Raw genomic sequence first — 15,451 nt, 5'->3', positions numbered from 1 at the left:
CATGTACTTTAAATATGCATTAAATCATGTGTGGTGAAGTCTGCAGCCTTAGATTCCACACCAAGTTTTCTTCCACTGCTGGGCCTACCATTCCTTTGGGTTGGAGCGGGGAGGACCTGAGCAACCTCGTCAGGCCATCAAGTCACCCAGATAGAGAAAATTTCCACCCTGAACTGCGTAAACTAAGATGCTAACCAAAAATACTCAAGCACCTTGTTACATGTTCAAATCTGGTTGGGCAGACAGGCATCTTTTGCCTGGAGCTTCAGGAGTGGACTGGGTCAAGCCAGGGCGACAGCTGGCAGTAGGGGGATTTACCTAGGGTATTACTAAACACCCTGGGTAAATTGAGAAACACAAGCTAATTCTGGAGTCCTAATCCTCTTCCTTCCCCCAGCTGGAGTGAGGCATGTCAGTCACGCAGTGGGGACCCAGCTACCAGCCTAGAGCGCTTCCACGGCTGGCTCTGCAGAGGATGTAGAGAGCCTGACCATGGGTGAAGTGCAAAAGGTGAGTGAATTCTGATCCTGTAACAAATACTGGGGGGGGGGGGGTTAGCATTCACAGAATGACTCTTTCGGCATCTACTCTCTGGCAGTCTGCTCCTCAGAACTGGTTCTACAGACCCACCATGATTACTATCTACACTTAATATCTGCAATATGGGGGCTGCAACAATGTGTTGTGGATGTTCACTGTTTCAGTCAGCCATGCCTCCCACGGCAATATTCCCTTCTGTTCCTCTGTTGCCTGTCCCCCCCCCCCCAACCCCTACCGAAAGTCAGCCAGAATTCTGTGCCTGCTGCACCATCTGTCCTCACTGGGCTGATCTGGGGATCTCCATCACCAATTCCAAAATATTTTCGGTACTTCTGTAAACCTTGAGGTTCCTGCCGATAATCTCCCTCTTGTTCATGGATGGCACCATCAGTGGCGTAGCGTGGGTTGTCAGCACCCGGGGCAAGGCAGGTAATTTGCACCCCCTAACCCGTGGATTTGCGCCCCCTAACCCGTGGATTTACGCCCCCTAACCTGTGGATTTGCGCCCCCTAACCCTAACCCCCAGATGTTGCACCCGGTGCGGCCGGGCCCCCCCTGCACCCCCCACGCTACGCCACTGTGCACCGTTTTGGCTACATGAGCAACAGCACTCAACCTCTCAACACAACACAAATGGAATGGTAACCAGAAGCTGCAGAATGCAGCCCTGGTGCCCATGGTGGAGGCTGGTGGGACCCTTCATGTGTGAGAGGAGCAGGGAAAATGAGGGTGGTCAAAACATGGCTATTAAATAATCTAAGGCCTGTGAAAGTGTGGGGGAGATGACTGTTATTATGATGACTATTTTATTATTGGGCTGTCAGTATGCTTTTTATTATGTTTTTATCACTGATGTTCTATAAAGTATTTTTAATGTTCTACATAGCCTTGATAAAGGATAGTATATAAATTGTTGTTGTTGTTGTGAATGGTATATAAATTGTTTTTGTTGTTGTTTTATTTGTTCCCCATCCATGTGACTGGGTTGCCCACACATTCTCAAGCAACTTACATAAAAACATAATAAAACATTACATAATGATCATCATCACAAATTCAGAAAGCTGAACTTTGAGATGTTTCTCTGAAGCTGGTAAAATGGCCCCATTGTCAGCTCTGAAGCCTGGTGGGTAAAATCAAGTGACTGTCTAAGGATGAAGGCTCTAAAAACATGGTGGGCCCTCTCTAGGAGGCAACAGCTAGAATAAAGATCCCAGCCAGTAAATGCTGCTTTTGCGCCTAGGGCCTTCTCTCTGTCATCCAGAAGCTTAAAGGCTCTGAAGAGCAGGAGTTGCGAATTGTCCTCCTCGGGCTGGACAATGCCGGAAAGACTACTTTGCTCAAGAGCCTGGCATCAGAAGAAGTCAGCACCATTACCCCCACACAGGTAAGCACAGCGGCAAAGGAGATCAGCGCTGAGGGATTGGGATGGGGTGTGCAGCAAGGAGGAATTGGATAACCAGTTACATAAAGTCAGTGGAGCAGATTGGCAGTCAGGATCCTAACCAACCCCCTGCTGTTACGCTCCTCTCATCCCCACAGTGTGGAGCTCAGACACACCAGCAATAGCACCTTGGCTCTCTCAGAGCAACCCATCCCCTGTGCTTTTCAGGCAAGCCTTGTAGCTAAGACATTGCATTGGGACGAGGGAAAAGGAGTTGCCTTTATGTTCTTGTCACCAACTGGGCCCTATGCAAATTCTGTGTAGTTTGCAGCAGAGCAACAGGGTGGGGATTCTTCGGCATAGGAAGCATGCGGCCCCTACTATGCCTCTCCCCTACCCACCTCTTCTGATTCCTTTTGTGAAGGGATTCAACATCAAAAGTGTCCACTCTCATGGCTTCAAGCTCAATGTCTGGGACATAGGAGGGCAGCGGGCGATCCGGGCCTATTGGAAGAAGTACCTGGGCAGCACAGACCTTCTGGTGAGTGTGGGGCTCAGCCCCTAAAACTGCCTTTGTAGAAATTTGTCTGCCGGAACCACACAAGTTACCAAATTAAGGCAAGGCTAGCCCTAATATCCAGGGTCCTTCAGACAGCCTTTTCACTGTACATTCATGATGGCTTGTGTTCATCATGGTATGGGAACAGGGATGGCTGCACACGATCCCATGTTCAATACTGTTACATCTGCAAAAGTTTTGGGGTGGATATACTGCTTTGTTCCCAATCGATACATGTCCCATAGCTGAAAGCCTTTAACTTTTCATGCTACAAATGTTCCAGATTTGGTGTGGTTTTTTGGTGCTACTTCTGTTCTGTTGTAATGCAAACATTCGCCTCCAGGTGGCGATAGTGTGGTAGCACTGAGCAAGCATCACAGAACAAGGAATGATGTGTGAATGCTCAAGCATAAATCCACCTCTCATGTGTTATTATTGTATCAATGACATGTTGCACATGCAATGGAACCACCAATCTGGAAGGCCTTAGGCAGTGCCAGCTGACCGGCCTCAGATTCCAGAATTTAGAAGGTATTATCAGAGGACAACTAACTGTCTGTTATTTTATTTACTTTATTATTATACTTCTACAGCCGCAATGCGTGGAGGGGGTGGGTAGGGCACCATTTGGATTTCATACCTTAAAAAGCAAGATGGGGCTGCCTTAAAAGAAGCAAAAAGCTTGAGGAGCTGGTAAGAGGAGCTGGGACCAAAGGAATAATGCTGGGCTGTAAATGATTCCCTTCTTTTCCTCGTTGCAGATCTATGTTATTGACAGTGCTGACCAGAAACGCTTTGAAGAGACTGGGCAGGTAGGACAGACAGTTTACCTCCTCCAATCCCATAATTCTACCTACGACAGGAATTTGGTAATCTGGACTGTGGAGAACTGCACACCTGGGAATGAGTGTTGTGAGGGGTGAAAATATTGTCAAATAATAGCAGAGTCTAGAAGTAGAACCCATTATTCAGGTTGCTTGCTTGGTGTCTTAACCTCACATCTCCTTCTCCTTACCCCCTTTAGCTTAACGGGTTCAGAAGGTAGGGATCATGGGAGAATCAACTGGATTATGACCACCACCATCATCAGGTGGCCACCCTGTGCTCATAGCAGTTAACAAGGAACAGCTATGACACATCCCTTGAAGGACAAGGCCCTACCCCACTGGGTTTACCATTCAAAAAAGGAGTTTGTGAAACAGAGTACATTACAAGTACTAGTTCTAGGTAGAGGTGATGACAATTTGTGCCTGAATGCCACAGCTAGCAATATAACCTCCTCTGGGTGGGTCTTTATGTAACTTCAAACAATGAGCCTGTTCAGAATCCACTGCGTTCTCTTTATCTTTGGCAGGAGTTGTCCGAACTAGTGGAAGACGAGAATCTCACGGGTGTCCCATTGTTGGTGTTTGCTAACAAGCAGGATCTAGCAACAGCATCCCCCGCAGCAGAGATTGCTGAAGGGCTCAACCTGCACACATACCGAGACCGGCCATGGCAAATCCAAGCTTGCTCAGCCCTATCTGGTGAAGGCATTCAGGTATGAAGGGGTGTATTGTGTCTGTGAGATAACGTGGCACATCGTGAAGTTCTGTAGGGAATGGGAAAGGGAGATGCTCATGGCTGGAATCAGAGCCCAGAAAGTGCTGCCAATCACTGTCTCTCTTTTATCTACCTAGGATGGGATGAACTGGATTTGCAGCGAGATCACAAGTCGGAAAAAATGAAAATGCTGAGCACAGGAATGGATTTTCATATCTACAGAATCCCCAGAGGCCACAGCCTCAGTCTTAGTGGTGCACAAAAGTTCATAGCAGAAGGTACTATCAGGACCTGGCCCAAGATTCAAAGATGAGAAAGGATGTTGAACTGAAATGATTTCCTGAGTTTTCTGAAATATCTGACCTAATAAGTAAATCTCTTCCTGCAAGCATACCGTAATAAGGGAAGCAATACTAGATTTTTGAAAATCGTCCTGGAACTAAAATTGTGATCATGTCACAAAATGGCGAAAATGAACTTAAAGCAAAAGATCCATATTCTCACTGGACAGATACTGACTATAGACTCTGCAAACAACTTGGTATGATAAGCTCACCTTACTAATGTACTAGATACACCCATTACTTTCAAATAAGCTGTACAAAACGTTTGCACTTGGCCATCACTGGACTCCATGAATGAATTCTACAGCTTCCAGCCTTGCACTTCTATTTACATTCCCTTTTGCATTTACTGATGACAGCAAAAGTTCTCTAAGGCTAAATAGCTTTACAATTTCCTTCATTCCTAACTGGGCCACAAAATCCACAGGAAACAAGCAAGGCACACAGAACTCAAGGGGAAACATTTCCCCCCATGTTAATACCCTCTCCTGTAGAACTGACCTGGAAGAGCTGCGGCAGAAAATAATCCCTGAAAATTGTGGGCTGGAACTATGTGTGATTCCTGAGCATCCAACAAAAGACAGAGAAAAATTAGACTGTCCACTTCTCTGGACTGGAAAACAAAAGCACCACCCTGCCAAACTTTTATCTACCCATGAAGATCTTTGTAGGGGAAAGCAGGGGCAAAGATTGCACACCCTAAACGTGAATATGCTCCTTCTCATTTAGGAAGTCCCATCAGACCCTGTCCAGAGGTGGAGCCATAACAGGGGCAATTTTGTTTCAGTGAAGTGGCCTGTAGCCTCTAGGCTGGTAATTTCTGAACTGGTGGTTCAAAAGATGGGTTAACTGGGACATCTTTCTCACTGCTATATTGGAGTTGTTTGTCTTCAATACCAGGATACACAGATCAAATGCAGGGGACTCTGGTTGTTTCCACACTAGCCATCTTCTTTGATTGTACATCAAGCAAGCTCTGTTTTTATGGTGTTATCACTAGTGCCAACCCATTGCACATCAGGGTTTTCTGTGTTCCATCTTTTTCCATTCCTGGTTTGTAGTGATATTTTTTTCTCTCAAAATGCAGTTCCTGCACTAATGGAACTGCAATATCCCTGAGGGTTCTAAGGGCTGCCGTCCATTTAGTCAATAGATTACTCCTTGCTCATTTGAAAATGGCTAGTTGCTCTTGCTCACTCCTGGCCAAGGAATTCCTGGAAGTAAACCACACTAAATTCAATAGGACATATTTCTTTGTAGACGTGATTATGATCGTGTTGTTAGCCCTTAATTAGTCAGTTCTTGTTTCCTGGAAAGGAGCTTTAATTGCTGCCCAAGCAATAGCTCGTTACATTTTACTTTTTTATTCTGCTATTGTAATTGTACCAATAATTAGAAGAAGAAATTGCTGTGGCTTCAAAAAAGGAAATCAATTAAAGCCACTTAAAGGAACGGGAACTAATTAAGGGTCAGTTCTCTGGGCCCCTGCTACTAGAGAACAAGAAGCAACTAATTGGCTATTTTAAAAGAAAGCGGCAGGGAGAAACATATTCATTAAAGGTACACTTACAGGGGCACGTCCCTCTAAGTGAAGATACAATAGGATCTTGCCAGATTTTTATGGACAATATAGCACTATGTCAAGTGCTGTGTGGAACCGTAATTTTTATTTCTGCTTCCAGCTGACTGTAGTTAAGTAATGCCTTGTGTAGTTACGTAAAGTACTAGTGTCAAATCAACTTCTAGCTGAAAAGACAATGAAATGAGGACAGTTCAAAACTAACCAAGGGAAAGGCACATAGATACATACTGTTATGAGCTTGATTGGGGAGGAAGTAGACTGTATGTGAGTTCCTTCTATCCCCTTGGATCCAGCAAGTGTTAAAATATAAGCCAAGCTGGCTTCCTGGCTGAGGTGATAGCCTGGGTGATCGGCCATTAAGGGAAACAAAGGAAAGGGGCTCTGTGTGAGACGGCACATGAGTACCGCCCCCCCCCCCAGCTTGTGGTTAGTTAAAAGGATGAAGCCAAAGTTTAGAGTTGAGTTGCAGTTGCAGTGATGTGAGTTAGAGAGTAAAGCAGCAAGCTGGGAGAAGATGAGAGACAGAGCAATGTTGGATGTCTGTAAACTCCAAGACTGTGGCTATGGAGCCTTTTGGGATGTTAATGCTGGGAACCCCTCCTTTGTAGGCTCAGGCTGTATATATGTGTAAATAAACTGTATACCCTAAAGGCACCACAGTCTTTAGTCTGCCTCATTCCCAAAACGAAACACGAACCCTGGGTAAGTGCCTGGAATCTCGCAACTCTTGGAGATTTGGGTGGCGTGCAACAATACATTAGCATCCTATTGGAACAACAAAAGAGGCAGAGTCACATGTAGCTCAGTGCCGGATGCAAAGTAATGTTTGGATGGTCAGCCAATCTAAGTTGTGAAAAAAGAGCAAACCAAATTAGGAGGACTCAGCCTGTCCTCCAGTTTGCGGATGAAGTCACTTGTATTCCTTTGGACCTGGATGCCACATTCAGTTACTGAGAAGATCAGGGGTGCCAACTTGAATAAAAGTATGTGGGGGCCCAGGTAAGCCCCGCCCTGCATAATCGATCACATGACACAGTTCAAACATACCATTTGAAAGGGAATGCCCATCAACTTTTGGGGGGCCTGCAAGTATTTTATTGTGGGGGCCAAGGCCCCCACGGCCTCTAAGAGTTGGCTCCTTTGGAGAGGATTGTGGCTAGATCTAGGATTCTGACAAGATGCGAGCCCCACCGCTTGTGGTTTTGACACATATCTTTGAGAGGGGAGTTGTCTTGTTTGACAGGAGATGTTAAATGCTTCCTTAAGGGAGGGGGAGACACCCCCTCCTGCCTTAGAAGAGCCTCTCCTTAAAAAAAACAACAACCCAAAAGACATAGAATCCAGTTTAAAGTTGAGCAAGGTGTTAGAGAAGACACGAGTTATTGAGTGGTAGGCATTCCCAAGACCCTTTTACGGCTTCTCACTGGGCTGGGGGCCTGGAAGTTGCTGTGATTGCCCTCGTGAACAGCTTTGCTGGGAAATGAAGCTACGGATGGGGCATCCCTGAAGATTGCCGTGGAGCTCTAAGTAGGCTTTAGAACCACCCACTCCTCAATTCAACCACCTTGCTAGGTAGTCCATTGCGAACAACCCCCATCAGGCACCGCTGAGGCTGAGAACGAGCAGTGCAGCGTCTGATGTTTCCGGGGTGGGGGCAGCAGAGGAGGAGGAGCGACTTCTAATTGCCCCGCTCCAACCACTCGCAAGCCGACACGTTGCGCTCTCAGAACCCCGGACTGCGGTAGCAGGAGGATACGTTTCACTCTTCACTTTTCCTATCTCTACAGCCGCGCTGGGGGGCGGAGTTCCGGCCTACAGAGACCGGAGAGTTTCCGACGTCGATGGTTTTGGTTGCCTTGGTTCCCTTTCCTTTTTACCTCCGGGCGAAGGGTCGACCGGAAGCAGGAAGAAGAAGGGCAGGAGGGAGTAGGATGGTCGTGGGTCTGGGAGGCGGTGGATCCGCGCGGTGCCTGCGGGGGTCGGCGGCCGCCATGGCGCTGCCGCCCCTGCTCTTCCTCCAGCTCCTCCTGGCCGGGTCGGTGCCTCGAGGGGCTGCGGAGCTCACAGACGGCAACAGCGAGCACCTGAAAAGAGAGCACTCGCTCATCAAGCCTTACCAGGGTGCGTGGGGTGGGCAGGGGCTGCTGCCCCCCGACTCTTCCGCCCCTTCCTTCTCGCCCGCCTTTCTCGAGCCTTTCTCCATCCTGGCTGCCCCTGGTTAACGTTCAGGTCGCGTTGGGCCAAGGGGAAGACTTGGTTTTGACACTTCAGGAAGTAGAGAGGAAAACCAAAGGGCCGCGGAGACAATACTATTCGTTTTGCACACATTCTCGATGGACCCTCATAAATAATCAGGCGGGACCTTTCTTTGCCCAGGACAGCCCCTTCAGTTTGAAGGCCAGGAGGGGCAGGGCGGGGGTCGATTGGAGGCTGTGGTTTGTGTAATACGCAGATCTTACAGATCCAGAGGAAAGCCCCAGTTGCCTGGTAAATAATATATTATAAATTAATGGAGTCATGCCCATCAAGTTGCCATGAATAATCAGTTTCTGCTTATTATTCATGGCCAAAGAACGGGGAGAACAAGTGAACACAGTTCACACCATTTTTGTGAGGTGGTGGTTTTGTGCCTAGTCTGTAACTTCTGGTTTCCATGGTATCTTCTTTGTTTTAGGGGTTGGCTCCAGTTCAATGCCCCTCTGGGATTTCCAGGGGAGTACAATGCTGACCAGCCAGTATGTTCGATTGACCCCTGATGAGCGCAGTAAGGAGGGTTCAATCTGGAACCGAGTGGTGAGTGTGTTTCTGCATGGAAAAAGTGGTAGTGGGATGAGACTAGCAGTGATCGTGCCTACTTAACAATACCCAAAGTGTGAATCATTCTCAAAAGTGCTTAGGGCTACTATATTCTGTCTTCTAGCCCTGCTTCCTAAAGGATTGGGAGCTCCATGTCCATTTCAAGATCCATGGAATAGGCAAGAAAAATCTGCATGGAGATGGTTTTGCTCTGTGGTATACTCGGGAGCGCCTTACTGCAGGTACTGAAGTGGGTTGAATAGTCAGGGTGGTATCCCACTGTGATGAATTTTGGGCCCCAAATGCAGTTATGAGTGGATAGTTTCTGAGCTAAATTGCTTAAACTAGCATAGCATTATAAGGTGCAGCAAGTCCTTCTGAGTTCAGTGATATTTATTCCCATATATATATTTATTCCCATATATATATATGGAATTGCAGCCTTATGCCTATTCCCATATATATTTGTGTAGAGGGATGTTTTTAAATGGAGAAACATTCAGTCATGTGAGCTCCTACCTGCTGTCTGTAGTGGCACAGCCCAGACAGGTTTGCCATCTCAGTGAAAACTAGGCCTTCATAGTAAGCTCTTAAGAATGTTGGGTGAGCACTGCTGCATGGTCTTCTGGGAATTCTTAATTACATATCAGCTCATTGTTGCTTAAGAATGTGTGTGCAAATGCTTTATTGTTGTTTCACAACTAGATCTAAATTCTTACATACTTGACATGTTTCTATAGGAGATAATGCATGTGCATGTTTCTATAGGAGATAATGCATGTGCCATAGTAGAAAAGCTGCTGTTCAAGAAGTTGGGGGGCATTGTGCAGAATGTTTGAAAATAATACAACCTTTCTTACAATGTTTGCTGGCAACGTTCAAGTACTTCAAACTGTATGGAAATAATGATGCTCTCTACAGATTAATCTGTAGAGTTCTGCCTGGCTGGATTATGTTGTTCAGTGGTGCAAGGATGCAGTTCTAGTCACCACACTCTGCTTTGTCCTGCTCAGGCCCTGTCTATGGCAGCAAAGATAACTTCCATGGACTGGCCATTTTCCTGGACACTTACCCAAATGATGAAGCTACAGAGGTAAGTAAGGATACACACTGGCTTTGAGGGTTGCTTGTACTTGCAAGCCAAGCACAGTCGTACCTCGGAAGTTGAACGGAATCCGTTCCAGAAGTCAGTTTGACTTCCCAAATGTTCGGAAACCAAGGCATGGTTTCCGATTGGCTGCAGGAAGCTCCTGCAGCCAATCAGAAGCTGCGTAGGACGTTTGGGTTCAAAAGAACTTTTGCAAACTGGAATATTCACTTCTGGGTTTGCTGCATTCGGGAGCCAAAATGTTCGACTTGCAAGGCGTTTGGGATCCAAGGTACAACTTTATGGGGTTTAATATTAACTAACTGGAATTGTCTCACAGACAAGTGGAGCTTCCATATGCATATATGTTTGCTTCACAAGTATTTAGGGTAAGAGCTACACGCAGAAGATTTAAAACCATGCTACTTTTATTGTGCAGCGTGTGTTTCCATACATCTCTGCCATGGTGAACAATGGATCCCTGACATACGACCATAGCAAAGATGGTCGCTGGACAGAGCTGGCAGGCTGCACAGCTGACATTCGTAATCGGAACCATGACACTTTTTTGGCTATCCGTTACTCCCGGGGACGTCTGACAGTAAGTTTGCTGGGGTACTAGGTTGAGTACATTCTTCATGGGTTGCCTTAGGTGGGGAACCTTTTTGTCCCAGTGGGCCAGATTCATATCTTTCTCCCGCAACTCTATGGGCCAATTTTGACAACTTGCCTTTCAATCATTTGGAAGTACCAAGCATTGAGTTTGCAAAATGCATTGTGCAGTGGTTTTCAAGTGCCTGACAACCACCTAGTTGGGTGTTTGGGAAAAGCTATGCAATGGGAATCAACAATGCCTGCAAAGCAGCTTCCAGTAGGGTAGTCAATGGTCAAGGATGATGAAAGCTGTAATCCACGACATTTGGAGAGGTCCAGTTTGGGGAAGGTAGCAAGATACAAAATACAGAACAGATTGTCTAGACAATATAGTACGGTATGGTTAATTTCTCTTCCTCAGAATTGAAGCTCTAGTGTGCTTGTAAGGTTCTTTATGTGGTTGGGAGAGTGAAATTTGGATTGCTCTTCGCATCCAAGATGACACTTATTTTGCAGGTGATGACTGATGTGGAAGACAAAAATGAATGGAAAAATTGCTTTGATGTTCCTGGTGTCCGCCTGCCCACTGGTTACTTCTTTGGGGCTTCTGCTGGTACAGGCGATCTCTCTGGTAAGGGCTGCTTGCCAAAAAGGTGGAATTGGCTCTGTTGCCTAGATCTGGTGTTATAGGTAAAGTAGAGCCATTTTTAGGTAAAGTGAAGACAATACATTTGTACTATTGAACTGGGTACTATGAGATCTTAAGTCAACTTCCTGAATTAATAGCTTCTTTATTTTAAAAAAGTATTCTTTCTCTAAGAGATGGCATTTTAAATAAGCTGTACTACCACATTGCAACTTGATGTCTTTGTTTCCTAGACAATCATGACATCATCTCAATGAAGTTATTTCAGCTGATGGTAGAACATCCACCAGAGGAAGAAAACATTGACTGGACAAAAATTGAGCCTAGTGTCAGCCTTCTCAAGTCACCAAAAGGTGAGTTCTTAGTACTTTTGCTTTGAATGCTCATGAAGCAAACGGGAGATCGCTCCCTCATGTGAGGAAGCATCCCCATATCTCTTCAGGGCATGCTAAATGGTCAGCATTCACTTTCATGGAGCTGTGCTTGACCCTTGATTAGCTTGAAGCGGTAGACTGAAATGAAAATTTTGATCCCTTTTACTAGGGAGAACTTAGGAATCCCAGTGCAATGACAGCTATAATCCTAAACATATGTTCTAGTATTTATGTCCTTCCGAATTCAGTTAAATCCTCTGAGTAAATATTTGTTCATGTGTTATGAACATTTGTAATCTGAAGGTCCCAAGTTGGGATTGTTGTAAAATGTGTTTACTTGGATAGGCATACAATCTGTATCACGTTGCTGGCTTGAATTTAATTCTGGGTATAATTCTCCAGAAGCTCTCTTCTGCAGCTCAGAATTTTGACAATCTGTAATCCTGTTCCTGCATTCAAACAATGTGTATTTTGTAAAGAAATGTGCTATGGTGCATGTTGTGTTGTTAGTGTGTGAAAATAGTCAGGATCCAAGGATCCTCAGGTATGCACCACCAGATGATGAGAGACGTCAGGTGCCATTCTGGCACCCGGGCATCTTCACTTGGTCACATGTGGCCAATAGCCAGGTGCAAAATGCGCCTGGCTCCTGGCAAATTTCGACCACTGATTCTTAGGGATTGTATTAAACCATTTCCTGTCTAGCCTGAGAGCATGATATGTGTTGTAAAATCTCTGTCTCTCCACTTCTCTTTCCCACCCCCTCTCCTTTAGATAACGTGGATGACCCAACAGGAAACTTCCGCAGTGGGCCCTTGACGGGTTGGAAGGTGTTCCTCTTGCTCCTGTGTTCTCTGCTTGGCATCATTGTTTGTGCCGTGGTGGGAGCCGTGGTCTTCCAGAAACGCCAGGAGCGGAACAAGCGATTTTACTAGAGGGGGAAACAAGCCCACATTCTGGGCATTTGGGAATATTTTTTACAGGGGGGAGGGAGAATTGTATAGACTCTGGCTTCGAAAAGGCTCTTTCAGAGAAATACACGGATTATTTTCATATCTTCCCCCCACCCCCCTGGCAGCACAAGCCCGACAACATTTGTCAGAACAATCAGGAAGGTAGGGGGAGCACCTTTTCTCTCTTTCTGAATACTATTCAGAGCCGCCAGCCCCTCTTTAACACCTTTTTTTAAAAGGGGGGAAAGAACTGTGGTTAGAGGTGGGTGTTCCCCCTCTATGGGGCAAGACTCTGCATCCCACCTAGTATGTGCTGGTATTTCTCTAACAGGGCAATATTTCCGGAGTCCTGCTAACTGCTGGCAGCAATTTTCTTGCCTGGCCCGTAAGCCGCCTTCAAGGTGGGTGTTTTGAACTGAATGTATTTTGTAATCTCACTGGCCCTGGTACTTCCTTTTAGTACCAGCTCTTTCTCAACTGCTGAAAGTGAGACTAATTTACACTAAAACAACTGGTGGCTATCAAATGTGATCTCTCCCACCCCTCCCCCCTTTGGTGATGGAACCTGTGATTACATTGGTCTGAGAGAGTGGGAACGTGATTTTTTCCAGTTACTGTGGAGTATATGCCAAAATTTGGTCACAGACATTCAGGTCCTGCTCTGAATCATCGCATTAAACTTCTGAACTAGGTGGTTCTGGTGGTGGGACCTTGCCATAGCCACATAGCTGCGTGTGGATTGCAAGATGATGGGTGAAAGAGAGGGTGTGTGAAATAAAAGTGGAAAACTGACCTCAGCTGCTGTTTGTCTTAATTTTATGGAGTATGAGTAAGAATGGTGGGTTAATGGGGCCTTTAATGTGATGTAGCCTTGTGGCTTGGGCTCATGTTGGACTTGGTATGTATCACTTCACACTGCAGGTTGTGAATTATTTTCAGTAAATTATTAAAAATGTAGGTGTGTAAGGAGTTCAGTAAGAAAAAGAGCCTTATTTCTTAACTGCATTTTTAGGTGCAGAAAGATTTGCAATCTTTTTGCTCACTTCTCAACTCAGTAAGTAAGCTAAGTGTTCTTCATGTTTAATAATTGGAAAAGTTAGAGGTTACTTAACATAGATCACTTTCCCTTAAAGAACAAGATTAAAATGATTTAAGTAAATAAATGATAAAGCGAGGGCATGCATATACATAAATGCTGCCAGCTGCTTATTCCTGTGCTACGGAAGGCTCTTCTGCTGTTGGCCCAACACTCTTGTCAGTGTCTTTTACTACAGCCAGGCAGGTGTTTCTAAAAGAGGAGCTTCTGAAGAGCAGTTTTAAGGTAATCCAAGCCTTTAGTCTTATAATCTAAAAGACATGACACACAAGGAAAAAATATGAAAAGGGAGGAGGAAAACACACTCATACATCAGTTCTTAAAGTTATAGTTCAGCTAAGATGGAAACAGTTTAGGTCAGGCTTCCTTAACCTCGGCCCTCCAGATGTTTTGAGACTACAGTTCCGATTATCCCAGAACACTGGTCCTGCTAGCTACGGATCATGGGAGTTGTAGGCCAAAAACATCTGGAGGGCTGAGGTTGAGGAAGCCTGGTTTAGGTAGTTGAGAGTATTGTTGCCATTAGGTAATAGTTGAGGGAAGACCAGATGCAGGTGGCTTCTTAGCAGGGCAGATGGAAGGAATATGTTTTTTCTGAAGCCTGAAAGTATGATAAGTATAATGATAACAACTTTCCACTGGGCAATGATACCTGATTTATGAAAATACTTATATACCTCTGTATCATAAAAATACGACAAAGTGGTTTATAAAAATATAAAACCAGTCAAATCATAAAAAGTTTTAACGCCAAAAAATTAAAAACAAAAAACAGTAGCCCATGTTGTGAACTACTGTGATATGTTGTGAATCACCCTGAGATCTATCAGTAGAGGGTGGTATGCAAATATAATTAATAATAATTGTGTGGCGTGTACTCTTCACTGTTTGCATTGGCCTGGCTCAATATAAAAGCTTTCAGCAGATATTTAAAAGCTGGCATAGAAGGAGCCTGCTGACACACTTCTGCCCACCTCTGTCCTTGCTCATAAAATTGTAGAGTTGGAAGAGACCCCAAAGGGCATCTTAGTCCAACCCCCTGCAATACAGGAATCTCAACTAAAGTATCCATGATGGATGCTCATCCAACCTCTACTTAAAAAACCAGTGAAGGAGAGTCCGTCACCCGGGGTCATCTATTCCACTGTAAAACAACTCTTACCGCAGAAAGCTCTTCCTAATGGTACATAGTTGGAATTGCCTTTCTTGTAACTTGAATCCATTGGTTCAAGCCCTACATTCCCGAGCAGGAAAAAACCAGCTTGCTCCATCTTCCATGTGACAGCCCTTGAGATATTTGAAGGTAGCTAATCATATCTCCTCTCGGTTTCCTCTTTACTAGACTAAACATACCCAACTCCCTCCACCATTCCTTGTAAGGCTTGCTTTCCAGACCCTTGACCATCTTGGCCGCCCTCCTCTGCACATGTTCCAGCTAGTCAACATCTTTTGTAAATTGGGGTGCCCAGAAATTGACATAGTACTCCAGGTGTGGTCTGACCAAGACAGAAAATCCAGGCCATTCCTGTTATCACACCTTCAGTGCATTTTGAACAGGGTTTCTGCACTCCCAATACTTGAGAAACTAGGTCAGGCTTGTGCTCTGGCTGCAGCAGTTTCTGTTCCAGAAGTCAGGGAGAGAGTGTGAGGCATATTCTAGGACAGCAGTGTCTAAAGGGATTTGGAGGCGCTAAGGGAGACGGGATGCCGCTAGCCAGGTGATACTTTCCAAATGTTGCCCTGGAACCCGCATCAGTCCTCTGCCAGCATAACCGACGTGGCCAGGGACGATGGGCATTATAGTCCAAAACATCTGGCAAGACTGGCAGGACTATTGTAATAACCTGCAGTTTTATAAGAGTACAGTGTATATTTAAAGTAGATGAATAAAAGAGCAAATTAAGCTAATTTGGATATGCAGAAGATATAAAAAATAAATTTAGGGAACCGTAGA

At 45.3% G+C, this 15,451-nt stretch overlaps 2 protein-coding genes across 2 annotated transcripts; both read left to right on the top strand.

Annotated features, from left to right (window-relative positions):
* Positions 1-404: 404 nt before the first annotated feature.
* LOC310672198 (ADP-ribosylation factor-like protein 3) lies at positions 405-6,605 on the top strand. Its single transcript, XM_083428981.1, has 6 exons — positions 405-510; positions 1,784-1,927; positions 2,349-2,465; positions 3,245-3,295; positions 3,838-4,023; positions 4,163-6,605. Exons 1-6 carry the CDS (start codon positions 493-495, stop codon positions 4,208-4,210), a joined length of 564 nt encoding a protein of 187 aa, XP_083285107.1. The 5' UTR covers positions 405-492; the 3' UTR covers positions 4,211-6,605.
* A 1,134-nt stretch (positions 6,606-7,739) lies between these two features.
* LMAN2 (lectin, mannose binding 2) lies at positions 7,740-13,193 on the top strand. The gene is made up of 8 exons (XM_083428978.1): positions 7,740-8,072; positions 8,626-8,744; positions 8,872-8,989; positions 9,761-9,840; positions 10,274-10,435; positions 10,945-11,059; positions 11,308-11,427; positions 12,223-13,193. Exons 1-8 carry the CDS (start codon positions 7,793-7,795, stop codon positions 12,381-12,383), a joined length of 1,155 nt encoding a protein of 384 aa, XP_083285104.1. The 5' UTR covers positions 7,740-7,792; the 3' UTR covers positions 12,384-13,193.
* Positions 13,194-15,451: the final 2,258 nt, after the last annotated feature.

This window comes from Podarcis tiliguerta (genome assembly GCF_965153285.1).
Source record: "Podarcis tiliguerta genome assembly, chromosome: 2".
NCBI classification, from domain to species: domain Eukaryota; kingdom Metazoa; phylum Chordata; class Lepidosauria; order Squamata; family Lacertidae; genus Podarcis; species Podarcis tiliguerta.
This window is presented reverse-complemented; position numbering and strand designations above follow the sequence as displayed.

Bases quoted from the DNA above. Each gene is read 5' to 3' on its own strand.
- LOC310672198 (XM_083428981.1), top strand. The intron at 3,296-3,837 runs GTAGGACAGACA...TATCTTTGGCAG, and splicing joins GCTTTGAAGAGACTGGGCAG to GAGTTGTCCGAACTAGTGGA. The intron at 4,024-4,162 runs GTATGAAGGGGT...TTATCTACCTAG, and splicing joins TATCTGGTGAAGGCATTCAG to GATGGGATGAACTGGATTTG.
- LMAN2 (XM_083428978.1), top strand. From the start codon at position 7,793: ATGGTTTTGGTTGCCTTGGTTCCCTTTCCTTTTTACCTCCGGGCGAAG. The intron at 8,073-8,625 runs GTGCGTGGGGTG...TCTTTGTTTTAG, and splicing joins GCTCATCAAGCCTTACCAGG to GGGTTGGCTCCAGTTCAATG. The intron at 8,990-9,760 runs GTACTGAAGTGG...TGTCCTGCTCAG, and splicing joins TCGGGAGCGCCTTACTGCAG to GCCCTGTCTATGGCAGCAAA.